The sequence below is a fragment of the Camelus dromedarius genome, chromosome 6 (genome assembly GCF_036321535.1).
Source record: "Camelus dromedarius isolate mCamDro1 chromosome 6, mCamDro1.pat, whole genome shotgun sequence".
Classification (NCBI taxonomy): Eukaryota; Metazoa; Chordata; class Mammalia; order Artiodactyla; family Camelidae; genus Camelus; species Camelus dromedarius.
In genome coordinates, this window is record NC_087441.1 from 65,984,211 (window position 1) to 66,004,361 (window position 20,151).

The window sequence follows — 20,151 nt, forward strand, 5'->3', positions numbered from 1 at the left end:
TGCAGGCCATTTATTCTGGAAGGGAAAGCGGTATTTACCGGTGGGCACCGCAGGGATAACTGGAGGATGGAAACAGTTAAAACAAAATTAAAATAGCTAAGGAAAAAGTCTTACAATAACAAATGAATTTAAAAAACAGTCTTAAAAGGGGGTGGGGAGGGATAAGTTGCAAGTTCGGAATTTGCAAACACTAACTACTGTATATAAAAGAGATAAACAACAAGGTCCTACTATAGAGCACAGGGAACTATATTCAATACCTTGTAATAGCTTACATGAAAAAGAATATGAGAAAGAACATGTATGTATAACTGAATCACTATGCTGTACACTGGAAATTAACACAACATTGTAGACCGACTATAATTAAAAAATAAAAATAAAAATACTATTAAAAAGATACCAGTGGCACTATAATTTACAATAAGTAACTTCAACTAAAATCATAAACAATACCGACTAAAACAATAAGTTCAACTAAAACAAATATGCTCCAGTAGAACCCCATTACAGGCCAAGACATGGATGACTGGCAGGCATTTCCTGCTCTGCTGGACTGATCACGTGGGTGCAGAGTTCCCTGCAGGGACACCTAGAGCCAGAGCGGAGAGTGAAGTCCAAAGCCAAGGTCCATACTGAGTTCTGGCATCTTAAACTCCGCATGTCCTGAACCTTTCGCCAAATGGATTCCCTAAATCTTTTCCAAACTTAAATTGCTGACAAGTACATCTTTTCCCCTCCTATACTGTTCTGGTGTTTCTATTTTTAAAGCAAGGACAGGGCTAACAAATCCCTCAGTTCTTTATTTTAGCCACTGCTACCCAGAATCTGTCGTAAAGTGCCTTTACTTTATCTCCAAGTTTCTGGCAATCTACCAATGTCGCTTTCTATATCGTCCTTCAAATATCTGATACAAATAAACAGGGGTTTAAAGTCATATATACATTCGTAATCATTTAAAAATGTCCATTTTTTTCAGTGTTTAGAGAGAAAGGAAGACACAAATGGCCCTAGTTCTCTGCACTTTTTTTTGGAGAGGGGTGCCCTTTCTGCTGGAACTGGTGAGAAGTTTCTCTGGAGTGTATGGGAGGCGGGTCTAAGAGCACCTCCTCTGAGGGCCAGGCCGGGGACAGGGGCTCTGCAAAGGGGTTCCCAGGGCTGTCCTCAGGTCTGTCCAAACCACGGTGAAGGGCAAGGAAGGCGCTGTCAGAAACAAGTGGCCCCAGCAAACACCCAACAAGGAAGCTTCCTCCTGTCGAAAGGAGCCCTTTGCCGTTATCTGTGTTGTTTTTCTTTCTAGCTGCATAATGACATAAAGGACATGGAAAAAATGTTTGCTTTGCAACATTGTGGCAAAAAAAACTGTAGCAAAAGCTCGGCTATTTTATAACAAAAGACAGGCTCAGGCTGTCCATCTCCCCTAAAAAAGGAGAGCGGCAGCAAGGATGGTCCTGCCCCGCTAGGCTCTGGAGGAAAAGTGAGTACGCCCATCAGTACACCACCTCGCTGAGACAGGAGGGAAGAGCAAGGGCAAACATTCCAGAATTTTCGTCAACACGCAACCATCTGAGCCATAAAGAATGAAACCAAACACAATGCAGTTAAAAAATCAACATTTCTACACATTTCACTTCCATTCCAATTTAATTTCTCTGTAGCAAAAATTCTTTTTACTAATGAAAAAAAGAAAAGGATACACAAGCTGAAGATAATCTGATTTTGCTTTATTGAATACTCTCCCACATCCAATATTTACATACATGATTAAACAAAATTTATAAGCCTATTGTGTGGAACATTTAAAAAAATTAATCTGAAATACTCTGAATGGAAATTATCAATTCATATGCTTTAATATGACACTTAATCCATAATTTTTCAGCCAATATCCAAGACGGTTCATTTCATAAAAACTCTTATCTTCAAGAAGAAGAAATGTAAAAAATCCAGAAAAATATTTCCATATCTAGTCATAATCTTCCAATTTCTCTGTAAAAGAAATCAATAACAATTATAGACATTTCTGATCACCATGACTTAAATATAGATTTTTCTCAATTGCATGACTACTTTCTACTTTCTTTATTGTCACATTTACCTTTTTGCATAGAAGAGCTATTTTTCCTTTTAACATACATTTATGATATGTTTAAATATTTTTTATGTTTAAAAAGAAATACATATCCAAATTTAAGACTAGCACCTTTAAAAATAGCAACAAGGGGTGGGAGTAGAGCTCACTGGTAGAGCACATGTTTAGCATGTGCAAGGTCCTGGGTTCAATCCCCAGTCCCTCTATTAAAAACATTTTTTTAAATTTAAACATAGCAACAAGGCACATGGCCACACTATGACCCTGACTTTCCACTATGGATGGTCCATGGAAGGAACAAGATGGACATGAAAGTGAGGAAGTCCTCTAATCAGTCCTGAGTGTGACTCTAGAAGCCACCTGCTCTCATAGACGTTAAGAGGACGTCAGAAATACAGCATTACCGCCACACGTCTGAGAGACTACCAGGGGTATGTGAACTGATGGCCCCAACGTATGCCTTTGACAATATCCTCAGAATAGAACTACAGATAATGTGGGGATTGTAGTGGCAGATGGGGAACATTATTTTCTCTGTATGTACAAATGTGAAGGCATCTCTCTTTCATTTGACATGAGCTGGCTTTACACCCAGACACAGAATTCAAGAATCACGGTGTTTCTAATCTTTAAAAAGTATCATCTGTGTTATTATATAAAGCCTATTCCCCCTTTTCCTTTCAAAGATCATGGTTCTTCAAAATGCATTATTATTATTTGGACAACCTAGATATTAAAATGGAAAGCATTTAATCCCGATCTACTCATTTTGAACCATTTCGAAAATGCCAAAGATAAAATAAATCAGTGTATCAGTGATAGCAATTTCTATATTAAAACCCTGAAAACGAACTTAGCAGTTTTTAAACAGTATTCATTTTGGATAGAATAACACTGCTGAAGGGACAGATAAGCATAACCTAGAAAATCACAATGAATAAATATCACTTATTAGCCACAATTTTTAAACGTTCACTTGCCAAAAAAGGTTTGGGAAATGGCAGTGGTGCTGGATTTTTTTTTTTTAAGTAACAATTTCCCTTATAGATAATAAATAGGTTTCCTGTTCAATACATCTATTTTTCAAGATCCTATAAAGGCAGATTTCAGAACACAATGGATCACCATATAGTTTAAATCACTCAAGTCCAAGCTAATGGTGCTTGAAGGGCCATTTTTTAAAAATTGAAGTATAGTCGGTGACCATGTGTCAATTTCTAGTGTAAGCTTAATGTTTCAGTCATACATCTTTAAATACCAGAGTTACCCCAACCCATGAACAGTTTAGACTGCTTTAGATTGCTGATTAAAATATACAGAAATGAGGGTAAAAGCTGGAGTCGTGTGCTGAGGCGAATCTGCAATCACGCAGACAGCATCCTCCAGCGATTATTCACTGTTAACATACGCGTGTCTCTGGTTTACAGAAACCAGAGAATGCATACTCTTGATATGCTTCTATTTGATGTAAATATACTGCTATACATTTAAATTATTTGTTCTGAAATCCACACTTTGTTCTGGAATTTGTCATTTATGACACATTGGTTGGCTGCTGTTCGTTGGGTAACAGGACATTAATATCAAGGACACACGCTGGCTGGCTTTTCAAAACACAGGGCGGACTCACCTCTATAGTCAATAGTTGATCATTTTTCGGAGGGCGTCATAGCACTTCCATTTATCTGGGATGTAGAATGGCTCAAAAATGTGAGGGAACGGGGTGTCATACCCACACACTCTTGAGATAGGAGCCTCCAGGTTCAGGAAACATTCTTCCTGCAGAGAAGAATCCAGGTGGATAACTTCAAGAACGTTACATTCTTTTTGTTTTTTGGGGGGTTTTTTGGTTTGTTTTTTTTGGTGGGTTTTTTATTTGTATATTTTTATTGAAGTATATTCTATTTACAATGTGTTAATTTCTGGTGCACAGCATCGTGATTCAGTTATACACACACACACACACACATATATATATATATATATATATATATATATATTCTTTTTCATTATAAGTTGTTACAAGATATTGAATGTAGTTCCCTGTGCAAGAACATTTCTTTTTATTCACCAAAATAAAACATTTCAACTTAAGACACAATGGCATCAAGGGTATTAAAATAATTACATATATTATAAAGTGAAAAAAGCAGGTAACAAATAGCGTTTGGCATGATCCCAGTTACTTAAAATATGTTTTTAAATACGTATATGTATGTTATGCCTATATACATCTGTTTTTCAAGACAAACTGGGATTACACTCAACAGGCTGTTCTACAAATATAAACATAAAGTATAACAAAATCATAACAAAATGTTCAAAGTAAACCCTGCAGCTTGAAATTAGTGATGGTGTATGTTTTCTCTTGTTTCTTGCATTTTTCAAATTTAATATACAATGAACAAGAATTACTTTCAATGATAAATAGTTCTAATTACTCTATGCAGCCAGGCTGAACTACTAGTTCTGGTCTCTCCCATAGCCAGGCTTTTGTAGATGCTGTCAGTCCCCTGGCCACTTACACTGCAAGTCCACTGCTCTTTGCCTGACTGATGTGCACACATCTCTCAGCTATCACCTTAAAGGCCACCTCCACCAGGAAGCCTTCCTTGACAGCACCTCTCCAACCCTGCACCACTGATGAGGGATGGGCTTCTGCCCTGAACTCCCATAGCACTGAACTTAGCACGATTCATTGCTGTTGCCCAATTATCTGTCTCCCCTGAGAGACTATGAACTACATAAGGCTAGAGATCTGGTTCCAGAAAATGTAAGATCCTAACCACAGGAAGACCCTGTAGGAAATTATCTTCGGCGGGGGGAATGTTATTCAAGTGACAAATTCAAATATGAAAATAAAATTTTTAGAGAGTTTAAAAAACAATCTAAAAAGAGATATGTGATATCTTAGGAAAATGATCTTACCATTCACAGCTTTTACTGAAATCAAACCTTTGGTTTTCATGCATCCACTTTCTACATTGCCTTGAGTCACAAAGGATTGGAGAAGATTCACATTTTCTTACATACTGTACTAACTGTATTTTAAAATTTTCATTTGAGCAGAAATTTTGACATAACGGAACACTGATGCTCAGTCCCTACCTTCTGTACATATTTCTTCCAGTGACAAGTGTGTCAGGGCAGAAAGGGCCTGGGAACAGGGCACTCAGCTCCAAAGAGAACCACCTGGCCACCTGCATACTCTCCTTGCCCCCCAAAACCACTGTATCAAACATCAAATGTGTGCTGGCTTTTCCAGCAACAGGAAATCTTCATCAACAACTTGAGAACCTTGCATACCTAAGGTTTAAAAAGTCAACTAAAAAATTCCACTACTAATATGCTCCAAAGAGATGACTGATTGGATGGACTATTTCTTGATCAAAACAAGCAATTTTAAATGGATTTAAATTGTCAATTTGGGATTAACTCAGTTTATTACTTTATTACTTCATAAGCAAACTATCCAAGGGCACCACAAAATACAGAAAAACAACGGCAAAATATTTCACTTTAATTCCTTTGATTTTACACCTATTATAAAATTTTATTCTTTCAAAATAGTAGCCTGGAAAGCTGGCCTACAACAGAATGATCTTTTGGTGTCTGTGAAAATCCCTTCTGTCAGCGTAACAACCAACATCGCCAAAATAAAAATTTTTTTTCAAATAGCAATGCTTCTAATTCCCCCAGAATGTGAAAATCACTCAACAAGAATATATCTGCATGTTTGCAGCAGCAAAGAAAATAAGTCTGCGAGGTCACACTTGAACTGTAAACAGAGGCTGGGAGTGACAAGGAGGTGACAGGGGTGCCACTTATATGATATAAGTATTGTTGGAGCTTTTGTGACACAGCATTACTTTGATAATTATATGGCACTGATGTAAAGATAAAGAGTGAAAAAGAAGACTCACCTTCTCAGGTGAATAAAAGTTCCTATTCTATTTGATACCAATGTGTGACTTTATAAGTAGCATTTTCCTAATTTGGAAACAATTACTGTAAAATATGTGGAATTAAATGACTATAAAGTACTATATGTAAATATGTAAAATGTATTATAAAAATCATGGACAACAATTCAAGAATACATGATTCAGTTTTATAAGGATATAGCCTAACCAATGGAAACAGTATGAAATTTTAATGCTTTGCTAACTGAAGTATATTAAAGAGACAAGTTACTCCTTTCATGGATTTGTGTTAAAACTTCTTTTAAAGCAATTGGAAATAAGATGTTTGGGTCAAGTACAGAGTTACTTCCCACTGAACTGGTTCACATACAAATGATTCATGTGTGACGACATGTTTCTTTGAGCAAACATTGAAACAGGCATCCTTGTTCAAACTCAGTATTTTTTATGTAGATGCCATATGCACACATACACAGGAAAAGAAATATATGAATCTCATTGACAGATGTGCAGATCAATGTAACAGAATACTTCCCCACAAAGTCTCTCTCTCTTCATTATATACCACATGTGACTCCGTAACTATACCAACCACCTGCCCTGAATTTGCAAGACAATCCAGACTAGTCATGTGCTTCTTTTCCACTGGCCACATAAGTACACTTATCTTTTTAAAACTGTGATGATTTTTGATTTAGAAAGAGTAATCCACATAAAATTAGGGAGAAATAATGATCTAATTTGTCAGGATTACAGGTGGCATCCAGCACAGGGGCTGAGATGGGAAGGACCAGTTTCTGGTCTCTCTTCCTGGAGCGCTCATATGTGAATTAGCTCAATCCACGTGGGACAGTGACAGACGGAACTGTGAGGTTCCAAAGCCGATCACAGTATAACATGTCACCAGGGGCAGCAGAAGAGAGCCCAGGCAGGTGCCAAGAGAAACTTTCCTCCAGCTATTCACGCTCCAAAGTTTCATCCTGGACTCAGTGAACAGGACTGAAAGTAAACCCTAAACCAATCAGGTAGTAACACCTCCAGATACTGCGCTTGTGGGATGTTTTCCCATAAATAATCAAGTGCTTTGAGAAAAATAGATATTCCTTCCAAAAGACCTTTGCATGAAATTCTAGTATATTGTATTTGAATTTACTTCGGAATATGTCTTTTTGTAAGTAAGAGAATTTTCCTTCCAAAATAGGTTAATAATAAAAATAGTAACCAGTACTTACGATGTAGCAGGCATGGTGCTAAATGAGTTATATTTTATCTCATTTAACCCTTTTAACGCATCTATGAGGTAGGTATTCCATTTCACAGGTGAGGAAATCAAGGTGAAGGAGCCTGTCCAAGGTCGAATAGGTATACACACAGCCAAGTTAAGACTCCAACCTGATTACAAAGCCCATGTTCTCAGTCATTCTGCAAATTTTGAGGCACAACTATTAAGAATAGCAATAATGAGGAAAAAAATGAATACAAAAGAATGGTAAAGTGGAAGGCAGGCTGGGATTAAGGTTTTACAACTGAGCCTCGAGAGGGTTAAATTCGGTCTAAGAAGACTTTCCCATATGAATGAGGAAAGTAGAGGTTAAGACATGAAGAAACTGAGAGCAGACACTTAACGATGAAGGTAACACACAGAGCAATAAACAGATGGTCCCGGGAATTAGGGAGCTCTAGGTTATCCTAAATGATTTAAAGAAGCATAAATCAAATTGTTTACAAATTAGCCATTTGGGTTACTTTGCATGTTATAACCGGAAAGGAAGCGAACACTGTGAACTAACAATTCTGAATCATAAAAGTCACAGACACAGGCAAAAGAAATTCTTTATTTGCCTATTTTCAGTAACAAAACAAAACAAAAAAATTTAAGTATCTTGCTGAAACTGCAGAGGACAGAGATCCTATAAACTTGGTAGCAGAGAAGAGAGGGTAAATAAAAAGAAATAAAATAGAATCTATGCTTGTTTTAAGATAAATAAAATATGGATGGGTTTTTTCAAATTAAGTGTACTTCATATTAACTGCAGTTAATAATGCTGTATTGCGTATTTGAAAGTTGCTACGAGGATAGATCTTAATCTCATCACAAGGAAAAAACTGCATTGCCTTTATTTCTGCTTTGGTGAGTATGATACAGGTTATATGCTATGTGTATGTGTCTGTAAATGCGTACATATTAGGGCTTTCATGAGATCGCTCAAGGTGTCTCAACACTTCACAACATTTCCTTAGTAAAGTTTTAAGGTATAAATTCTCATCAGCTATAAATTCTCCCATCACTGTGTCCCAGAAGTTACATCACTGAAATCAGTCTCAGGAATTCCACACTGCAGCTCTGGTCACTCTCAACAAATCCTTTTGTTGTTTTTATGGCAAGGCTGTATGATATAATTAATACAGCATGGAAGTTGGAATTCTATCTAAAGGGAATCTTTGTTCTACTAGGATTTAACTTCTCCAAGGCTCTGATTACTCAACGGCAAGAGAGAAGTGTTAAAAAAAAATCTGTCACTGTGTTATCTTATTTGTTTGGGGATTCTCCTGTGACCTTACTTGGCTGCCTCTCCAGATTATGCAGTGGCATATGAAACTTACCTAATGCATTACAGTGCGCGATAATTGCTAGGGTTTTTTTTCTTCCGGTTTTACTGAGCTGTAATTGACATACAGCACTGTGTAAGCGTAAGGTGTACTGCATAATGATCTGACTTACGTACAGCATGAAATGATTATCGCAGTAAGTTTAGTGAACATCATCTCATCTGGATACAAAATTAAAGAAACAGGAAAAAAGATTTTTTCCTTGGGATGAGAACTCTTAGGACTACCAGCTTTCATATGTAACAAACAGCACTGTTAATTATATTTATCACGTTGTACATTGAATCCCTAGTACTTACTTATCTCATAACTGGACGTTTGGACATTTGGACCACCTTCCTCTAACTCTCCCTTTCCCTACCCCCTGCCTCTGGTCACCACCAGTGTGATCTCTTTTTCTATGAGTTTTTGTTTGTTTTTGAAGTATAATTGACCGAAGAATGGTGAGGGTTTTGTTTTCCTCTTAAGATTTCCAAGTTATAATAAACACAAGGTATTTGAAATGACAGACCAAACCATCATTGAAGACGAGATTCTGGTACACAGGAGAACTAATATCCGTTAACAGCACAGTGCCTGGCAACTACCATTTATTGGACACTTACTAAGCCTTAAGTGTAAGAAAATACCAAAAATAAGTAAGTGCTGTGTGAGGAAAGAGGGTGGAGACCACTGAGATTATGGAAGGAGCCAGGCTGCACTCAGTGAAAGGCAGGATCTGGTGCTGCCCCCTGGTGGTGAGCAGGGAGCCTAGACACTTACTGCCCAGTTCCTGGGCCTAGAATGACAGATTAAGTGTGGCCAGATAGGGAAATCCAGAAATGGTTAAAATATCCCTTCCAAAAAGAACATAATTTCCAAGCACTGCTACTATAGAAGAATCACCTGTCAGTCAGCTACCAGAAGGTTCCAAGTAAAAGAGCCCAACAGAGAACAATGTAATCAAGGCGTACACACTTCAAAAATACTCAAGAACAGACCATATAAAGTCATTTGATTTATTTTTAAGGCAACCATTTGGTTTTTGTTTTTTAATTCAAGGCAATTTCAGACTCAGAATTCTTTCGAAGAACAATTTTGGGATAATTTTTATTCAGTCCTTCTAATGACAGAAAGTTGGATACAGCCCACACAATGCTAGACTACATACAATCTTGAGTCGGAAAATTGTGAAGTTTAAAGTGAGATAAGAAAGTTTGAGGTCTTTTATATATGTTCCTACTTTTTTAGAGCTGACACAGGATGATGAAATTCCTTTCACTTTCCGGAAGAACTATTCACCTAATTTTCCTAAACATTTAACGGAAAGTCAAAAATGCACGGTGCTTCAATGAGAAACCCATCAAAGTTAAAATACATTGTCTACAGGATTCTCTGATAAATCCGGATTTTACGTTTCTCCAAGAAAAAAATAAGAAACATCAGTCCACAAGTTAACTTCAAAGAATTAACTCAGAAAATTGATTTTTTAAATTACTTTGCAAACAAAAAGGTCCAAGTTATAATCACATAATCATTATGCAACCATAACACATTTAAACCAGAATACATTTTGTTTCTAAGAGGGGGTTGAAGTCAGGGTAAATTAAGCTATAAATGTAATAAGCACTGAACAAGACATATAGATCATAGAATCATCATTTCTTCTCTAGGAGGGCATATTAAGAAAGAGCTTTCAGTGACTTGCAAGCATGCTTAGTTTTAAACCTAAATTCCAACACCATTTAGCCCCTGTTAGTTATTATTAAAAATAAAGCAACAGATTTTGCTTCTAAATGCAATTAGCTGTCTAGGGGTCATGATGAGCAGTGCAAGAGTTAAACTTAAAAAAAAAAAACAAATTAATATACTAAAATGATGTATATTTGATAGCGTTAAAGTTCATGAACTTAGAGACTTACATTTTGATTTTAAGTTGATTAGTTTTAGTTATTTATGTAAGGTTAGACATCACCCAGCTTCCAAATAATATCAGAGAATATTTATTTTAAATCTACCATGAAAACTCGCCCACAGCCAAAACATGAGTTTCAGCAGATGAGAAAAAAATGACTGGCGTCTTGAATCACAAATGAGTCACAGAAACCTATGAAGGCACAATGCCAGCAACTCCAAATTAATTTCATCACTGAATTAAACAAATACAACTTTACCAATGTAAAATAGAATTTTTCATTTAAGCTAACGGTTTAAACAGTATGTATCACGTTTTTAAAAGAGCTTAAAATATACATTTTACAGCTGTACCGATTTTCTATACGGCATAGACCAATGAAATTTATTCTTCAGACAGCAAGGTCCCTAATCTACCTCCAAAGTAGCAGGATGCTCTGCTAATCATTACAGCTATGTTTATTTCACTTTTCCAATACCATGCACATAAGATGCATTCAACACACACTTGTTGATAAGAGGTCTCTCATTTTTAAAACACAGTTGAACCAATATAACTAAATAAGACAGTATATGAATAACATTACTTCATCCAGCTTTGTATAGCACCTAAACCACTAGAGTCAATCCCAACTATTTCAGCAAAGTTTTCATTTAAAACCATAATCTTGACTAAATTAAAAGCTGAGATCTCTATTCCTTAACCTCACTAGACCGTCTTCAGTATCTCCTGACTTAAAAAAAAATCCATCTCTTCCTCTCTCATGCAAATGATTGCCAATTTGGTACAATTTTTGTTTTCTAAGATTTCTTTCAGTTAGTTAACGAATGGAACTGAATTCTAAATTAGGATTTTCATTTAAATACAAATTCCATTTTTAAAACGGAAACTTCTTTTCTGAAGCTAGACAGAAATATTACTTCTGATCTAAACAGATTTCCCTGGATACAGTGTAGCTTCCTAAATCAAAGTTGGAGAATGGTACTAAAATATACATAGAAATGATTCATGGTTCAAATTCAACAGTTGTGTCAGAATATAACCATGTTAATATAAAATTATCTATGAATCTCGATACATTAATTCTGGATTATTGTAGAAACTGAAGTGGAACAAATTTTAAAATCAAAAATTAACATTAAAATCAGTAATTTATTACATAGTAAAAATTGCTTTTTTCCCTCTCCAAATGATAATTTTGTAAATTTCATTATTTTAAAGTCAGAAACAAGTGACAACTTCTTCCGAGAATTTAGAATCTTCGTTCTGAAATCACTTTTTTAAAAAGTACAATAGTACTCATTATAGCCCAGAGACTTACTAAATATTTTATGAATATTAACTCATTTAAATTTTTCGTAAACACTAAATTAGCAATCACAAAGGTAAAACTAGCGCCCCAGCCAAACCACCGTGCCTTGGTTTTGCTTTCAAACTTCCCCCCTGAAGCAGCCCCACGTTTTCACCTGAGGAGCACTGGGAGACACAAAGACCAAAAAAACAAAAACAAAAACAAAACAAAACCATTTCTTCATTAAATCTTCCTGCAATACATTCTGTTAATCTGCAGCAATTCATCTCTAAAGATGTGCTGAGGTTTAAAAAGTCTGAAGTCTAAAGTTTAAATTCTTCTGAGATATACTATGGGCCCATTTTGACATTTAATATGTGCTGTGGCTACAATGCTTTTGTTAAAGCACTTTACATTCAGTAGAGAGGGGGGGAAAAACGCAACGCTCTCAAATTTCCACAGACGCTGAGGCTTCTCAAATTTTATAGTTCAAAATTCTTCCTATAGAAGAAAGCATCAACGGCAGCAAAGTTTGCAAGTGGAATTTCCCTAGAATGTGGACGCATAATGATAAACATAAGCGACTAGCAGCGCTGGGTCGTCTCATGGACAAGTTGCTCTCTCTCTCTGTAAGGTAGGATTTTTGCTTTGCTTGGCACTAGGAAATTTAAAACGCTCCTGTTAAGCAACTTTTGATGAGCCTACAAAGTATTCAGTTTTTCTGCTTGTTTTCCAACAACATTCTCTGTATAGCGTTCTAACACCACCAAACGGTGCTCTGAAGGCAGAAATCAATCCTGGCTAAGGCGACCTGGTGATTCCTTTGTCTCATGACATAGAAAATATATCCTTTTAGAATCTGGGGGAATTGAACCTGCACTAAGAGAACTTCTGGTAGGATCTCTCACTCTCCCAATTTTGCAATTTCTTTCTTTCTTTTTTTATTTTTAAGTTTCAAGACTAATTACAAAACGAAACTACTAGAACAGTGTGATTTCTCCTTATCTAGCACCATCTTTCTAAAAAGTCTGAGAAGCTGGATAAAAAAAATGAGGGCTAAAATAGTTGCTATTTTACAAATGATACTGTTTTGTTGCAGGATAATGGGGTTTTCTTTGTGGTTTCATCTTTCTCTTTAAATATGTTAAATTTCTAGTTCACGTTTTAGTTTATGTTTCAAAGAAAGCTAAAACAACTTGCTAAATGTAAGAAGGGCAGAGGGGAAGGGAAAAATCAACTTTATTTTATCTACATAATGCCTAAAGAGACAGGTCAATGCTTTTACTGAAATTGAACAGATTTTTTTTTTAAAGTTAATCTTGGGCGTCATAGCAACATAGCCTTTAAGCTTGGTTTTTGCTGAATGCATAAATCAGACCAAGTTATTTTTCAGCAGTTTAATTCTGGTCACCAGATCACTGCAACTTTAATAAGAAAAGCACAGCAGAAGTAAATGTTCTAGGCTATCATCAATTGTTAGGGAGATTTGTTGCCAGACTTGTTAATTGGATCCCAGTAACAGTAGCATTTCCAAAATTTAATAATTGAACAAATTAACAAAGCAAACAAGTTTCTGGCAGGAATCTCTGACTTGAGTAAGAAAATGCTTCTAAGAGCTCTTCTTATTTATATGCAGATAACTTTTGCTAACAGGATGAGTTTAACCTATTCATTAAAACAAACCTAGCAGCTGTAATTACTGTCTATAGCCAAGAAAAATATAATACAGAACCCAAAATATTATTTCCTCTTTACTGTATTTACATATGTATGTTTCTACCTTTAAAGTTGGTTAATATTTTTTACAAAGAAGCTTTTCAGGTTGAATGTCTGTGTATTTGCATACACACATTTTTATGTTAAATCTGAAGAATCCAGAGACATTTGAGAATTAGGAGGATAATACACATGCTCTTCTTCTACTTCTAATTTGTATAAACTGTGTGCTGATTAGATGAACCCAATTCTGTACTCTCCCAGAGTCTGTATTGCATGTTCAGTGTGGACAAATTTCTAATAAGCCTGATTAAACCACAGATACACTAGTGAAGGAGTAGTTAGCAACTGGGACCTGGTTCTCGTTACTTTTATAGTTAAGTGCAGTAATTTAATATTAGAAATGCCCAGAGATACTGTTTACTAATACATTTTGATGAACGACATTTATATAGTTCCTATAATCAGGTGATGTCCACATATTTTATTTAGATGGACCAGAGCATTTACTTACTCATTTTTATCTACTTAACCGGTGCTGAACTACATATAAATTCAATCAGGCCCCTCAGGCAGGAATCAGGCTGAGTCACACAGCACTGATGCCCTCGAAGACATCACAGGAGATTCCCTATTGTCACATACCACAGACAGTGACATACAAAAGCACACATGGGCACAAACAAACAATTCCACATTTAAGCAACACATCCTGATGAATATCCTAAGAAGCAACATGGAAGCTACAGGAAAAGAAATGTGTTTGTCCCTACGCTTATTGGTTCAGGAAAAGGAGTGTGTACATGTGGACAGAGAACAGAAAAGCCAGACATTCACTAAAGAGTAAACAAGAGATGTTCTTATTTAACAATAAACGAGTGAAATTATTTATTTTTCATTTATATCATCATTTCACTTAATCCCTGCAACAAGTCTGGGTGGCGGCGGCAAGTGAGGTGCTGAGGCTGCCAAGGTTACGTGAGGTGACCGAGGTCACACAAGTGCACACAGCTCTGGCGGTGTCTGAACCCACTGGCCTGGTTACCCCTGGGTGCGCTGCAAAAGACTTCAATTTAAAAATGGGCAAAAGAGTCTTGCTTGGACACAAGGTAAAGTTTGTATCTAGTGCTACCATTCTACCTGGGAAAGAGAGACTGGCGGAATTGTCTGCTTGTTTATGTCAAGTCCAATCAAAATTCTTTTTTTTTCAATTTTAATAAAAAGCTTAGCAGGTAGTGCCCCCCTTTTTTGGGGGGTCGTCACTGGGGAATAGGTGGGTCTTTTTAATTAGAGTTATAGTAGGTGAAGCTCGGATGCAGATGCTTTGTGTCTTTTAGCGCAGGCGAGAAGTCGAAGGGAAAACGGACAAGACTGGAACTTGTTTCTAGTCAATTACCAGCAGCTTGTTGAGCGTGGAACACAAGCTGCTACTTGGGTCCTGAAGCTGATTTTGAATTCTCAGAAAAAACTGGATGTTCAACCTATGGTAGGCTGTACGTTTAAAGTTTCCTCTTGGGAAAAAAATCACTAAAGTGTTTCACCAGGAAATTAAATTTGCTTCCTTTCATTTCTTTCCTTATCACTGACGGAACCTATACGAAACTCAGGTAGCTAAGTAATTCACTAAGAATGTGACAGCTTTGTGATACGTTGGAAAAATCATTTAAATAAACACAGGTTACAAATTTTATCCTAGCCCTTAACTGAAATTGGGAGTATGAAATTTAATCCTCTTCTCACAGTAAATATTCTTTGGCTCTTCTCCATGATTAAACTCACTTTTAAACTCAAAAAATATGGAAGAAAATTTCTGGCGTATTTAAAGAAATGTCTCTTTTGAGAATAAAATTAAGTTCTTTTTTTTTTTTTTCCAATTAAAACAACAGGCAAGACATCGCAATTAAGTTCATCTTAAAGTTCAAATGTAAATTTAAGTGCGGATGGGGTCTGTCTCAGTCCACGCCGACTTCAATTAGTGGTTATTGGCACAGCCTGCACAGCTGGCCCGGGTGTTTATTAAATAGCCGTGAGCTCTGATTCTAGGTGTTAAGCTCTCTGAGCACACGTAGGTGCCATCAAGTGGACCCGGTCGTGTGCAGAGACGTCCATCCCCGTGCGTGGAAGCAGAGGTCGGTCCCCGTTGTCTGAGATAAGCGTTTCAGTCATCCCTGGCAAAGTATCACTCTGACAGCTCGATTTAAACAAAATTATAGATGGATAAACTCTATCTGGGTTACGATGCATCAGAATTTCATTTTTTCAATTCCCGGTCCCCAAGAGGAGCATGCTCCTTTTTGACATAACAAATCACCAACCCAGAGGGATTTTCCTTAGGTTTCCTCCAATGCTCATTATGTTGCAAATCTAATTAGGCTCGTGTGACTGACTTCAGCAGTAGGTGCGGGAGGGACTCCAGAATTGCCAAAAGGGATCTGAAGTGTCTCTTCTCTCTCCAAAACAATCACGCCGCGCGCCCAACTGATAACCGTTAAACACAGCTGCAGAGCAAATGTGGTGGGGTTTCGGTCCTGTAAATACAGTGTTCACACATCCATCTGCCCTGCAAGCAATTTCGGAGGCAGAACTACCGATTGCAGGTTTATGTCCCTGTTATGTGAGTATTTTATGTAAGTATTAAGTCACTTATTTCGCCCAGCACAGCTTGGGCAGATTTCTACATGCCATGAGTTTCCTCCCCCTAGGAATGCTCACTGAAACGCTGGAAACCCCAAATATTGATAAATGCATGCAATCAGCATCTTGTTGAAATGGCTTTCAAGCTCTATAGCTCACATGAAAAAGAGTAAAGCTTGCTTTGGGTGTCTGAGGGCATATTTATGGAAGAATTAACATGCAATGTATTTAACCCCATTCCCGATGAAAATCACTTCTACTGTGTTTATTACAAATGCTTTTCGTTTAAGTACAGAAAGTGTGCAAAACGAACCTATGGACACATCTGAGCTACAGAAATTAAACTGTTTTTGTTTCAGTCACTCAATTTCCATGTAAGGAAATTCTTTTCCGAGGGGCTCTCCAAACTGGGTGGGTTGCCGGATACTTTAAGGCCGTGACCGAATTCCCTCCCGAGGCTGTTATATTGCTATGGAAACTACCCCTTCCCTATCAGTACGCAACAGCTCTGAACACTAACATTCTGAAAGAAAACAAAAACCAGTTTCCTCTTCTGTGGCAACAACAACATGAACTAGTTTCAAGACCGAAATTACCACTTTTTGTGCAAAACATATAATATCTTTGCTGATCGGATTCTTTCACTAGAATTCAGCTTTGTCAAATAAAGACAAAGAGTGAAATCAGCCCCCGTACTCCAGTTCCGGTTTAAAACAAGGTAAAACCTGTGACATCAGTCATCTAGGGATGTTACAGCGGAAGTGAGTTATGTGTATAGGTCCAGGGAGGAGAAAAATCAGGTCTCCAGAGAGCAAATGACATATCAGCAGCAAGACGGACAGGAAGAGAACAACATATGCTCCACGCAGCTCTTGGAGGTTCATAAAAGCAGCACACATTTCCATAGTTCTATTTCTTATCTGTGGTTGTTTCCAGACACATGATTATTACTGGGCAGGGTAATAAATAAACTGATTATATTTATTAAGTCAAATACATCTCTCTCCAATTTAAGGAGGTTAAATATTTGTCTTCACTGGCTCAAGTATCAATAGCTAAATTGTAAGATGTGCCTTGCTTTAGGTTGGCAAAACCAGCACTGCCCAGTGTCCTGCACACTGGTTGTCGCAGCCCACAGTCTGAGAGGTCCAGTGCCTGACACAGGGTAGGCATTTGTAAATATCTGCTAACCAGACAATTCCAGTTTTCCCTTATATTCTGTTTCACTCTGGGGCGTTAAGGAGCTGAGTCACTAATGAGGCAAACAATCAAGGGGACAGGAAGTGGGGTGTGGAGATTTTTACTCCTTAGTGACTACTGAGCGCTCTTACTCATCGACCAGACGCTGCCCCGCTGCCATTGTGATCGCGTTCCTCCCCGGGTTAGAAGTTTTTCCTGGCTCCCCAGAGCTAATTCTTTGTTCCTATTTCCCTCACAGCCCAGAACAGATGTGCACCGGCCCACTTCCATTCCAAAACCTACCCTTTTACCACACCGCCTTGACACAAACCTCTCTCTTCGAGAACGCCCCGATTTTTCGATCCCCTGCTGTCTTCACAGAGATCATTTTTCAGGTTCAGCTCAAGTGCCCATTTTCTAAGAAACTTTCAGGACCTTGATGGTGATTTTTTAAAATTCACTTAATCACTCATCAATCAAATATTTCCAAGCCCATTACATCCCCACCTCCATAGAGTTTCATGCTCTAGTTGGAGAAACAGGTAAGAGGAAGCGCTAGAAAGGAAGCAGGCAGAGGTCTGTGACGGACAGAAAGTTGTATATGCTCAGGGAAGGGCTTCCTGAGGAAGGAGCATGTGAAAAGCATGAGGAACCAGCTTGGCCAAGAACTCGGAAGGGGCATCCTGGCAGGTCACACAACAAGCATCTCTGGTGTGACCCAGGGATGCAGAGAAGGCCCGTGGGACCACAGCACGGGGAGCGGTGGGGCTGGGGGGGTACACACCCAAGGAGGGACAGCAGAGCAAGGAGAAGGCAGGGGGGGACAACCAGATGGCCAGGTGGCCAACAGACCAGTCCTGGCAGGAAGACATGACAGATGGTTCTGATATTTCACATCTCTGTATTTCTCAGAGTACATACAAGAGTAGCGATGGAGATATATAAGATTCTCCAGGTAGACTTGGGGTTCAGTGACAGGAAATCGGAAATAGCACTAGAGATGGATGCTGGAGTTGCTGATAACCTGAGACACAAAAGCAGACAGGGAGGAGGGCAGTAAGTCAATGTACATGGTATGAATACATTATTTTTGAGTGTATTTTGGAGGAAACTCTCATTACATTTGGTAAGAAAACTTTTAAAGGCTCTACAGAGAAACGCCCACTTCTGAAGAAGTGGGGACAATAAAAATAGGGGATTTTAGAGTTGAAAGGATTTTACTATAGTTTGTGACTAAATGGAATCCCTTCTTGGCTAGTATTCAGATACTTTTTCTCATAACACATTTTATTACCATATCCAGTGTCTTAAGGATGCTATCAATTTCCCATTTACTCACACTATCTCTTATCTCTGCATCTCTCTCAGTGGCTTTTTATGATTATGCATTGTAAAGAAAATTGAGTGACCTAGCAACATGTACAGAGATCATATATCTACTGTTCCTTTGGGTAGAAGTAAGAATCCACTGCAGATAGAAACAGATTTTCATGTGCTTTATCTAGGGGCAGTAGAGAGAAACCTTTACCCTTCATTCATGCTGTGTCTGGATTTTGTGTCACCAAAGCTGATTAGAATATAGCAAATTCTGAGCTTGTCCTGTTTTTGCTACCTAGCAACTTAGGGGTGATTGTGAGGTAATCGAAAAATGAAGGCAAAATATAACCAGAAAGTTTTCTGTGTACCCAATTAGATAATGTTTAGAAAGGTATATTTGTTTTGTTTTGTTTTGTTTTTCATTTTTTATTGAACTGTAGTTGATTTACAATGTTTGTTTCAGGTGTACAGCAAAGTGATTCAGATATATATATATATATATATACACACACTTTTTTTCAGATTCTTTTCTATTATATATTAGAAGAAACTGAATATATAGTTCCCTGTACTATACATTAGGTCTTTGTTTTTTATCTATTTTGTATATCGTAGAAAGATATATTTGTTTTTGCCTAGCATTTATTTTAATTCTGATGTATGAAAATTCTGGTTAGTTGAAAATTCTATTATTTGGACTTTCTTAGAAAGCTTAGGTAAATTCCAATTAGCTATTTTTTTGTGTTGTGAAAAAATATTCCCTGATGACAAACATCTGGACTGCTTTGAGTTTCACATGAATATTGTTCTAGTATAGAAGATGTGGGTCCTTGTCCTGAATCTAGTGTCAACTAAGTAAACGGCAAGACGGTGTGGGTCTAGGTTCTCAATCATTCGCACAGTGAGTACATATTAATTGGCAAGATAATAAGGAAATCAAACTCCAGTCACCGGAAGAGTAAATGCCCTTCCTGAATCTTTTTAATAGAAGTCATCCTTGCACTCAATGTCTGGCACACAGCAGGCACTCACTAATTAGAGGTTCACCTGAAAAATTCTAGTTTTCACTTACCTTCACATCTCTCCGGCTGGAGAAAGGCAAGGGCTTCATTCAGAGCTGTTGGCCCTCCAATACTGAACAGAAGCTACAGATTTTAAATAAGAATTCATCCCTGAATTCTTGACAAAGCTTAAACTCAAAAGGTTGTCACCAATGACTATTTTTGACCTCAAATGTTAAAAAAAGACCATAAAATATAGATGGCATGGATCCAAAACAAACCAAATAAAGATGACAAAGAAGCCCCTAGGACCTTAAGAAGTCACAAAATGCTTTTGTTTAAGGTATTACTTTGAATAAATACGGAAGGGGGCTAACCTCATAGTAACAAGATCAAAAAGTACATGAGAGCTGGCCATATTGGTGAAAATAATTTTATCACCATAAATGAAATGGGTGAGCAAAGACATCCCCAAAGGGAAGTGGAAAGACTTC

At 37.5% G+C, this 20,151-nt stretch overlaps 1 protein-coding gene across 1 annotated transcript in view; it reads right to left on the reverse strand.

Annotated features, from left to right (window-relative positions):
• Positions 1 to 1,703: 1,703 nt before the first annotated feature.
• BCKDHB (branched chain keto acid dehydrogenase E1 subunit beta) overlaps positions 1,704 to 20,151 on the reverse strand; it is a 195,647-nt gene continuing 177,199 nt past the window's right edge. Inside the window, exons 10-11 of the mRNA XM_010997550.3 lie at positions 3,723 to 3,871; positions 1,704 to 1,989 (exon numbers count right to left, since the gene is read on the reverse strand). Coding sequence (XP_010995852.2) covers positions 3,731 to 3,871 — 141 coding nt within the window. The 3' untranslated portion in view covers positions 1,704 to 1,989; positions 3,723 to 3,730. The remainder of the gene's footprint in view (positions 1,990 to 3,722; positions 3,872 to 20,151) is intronic.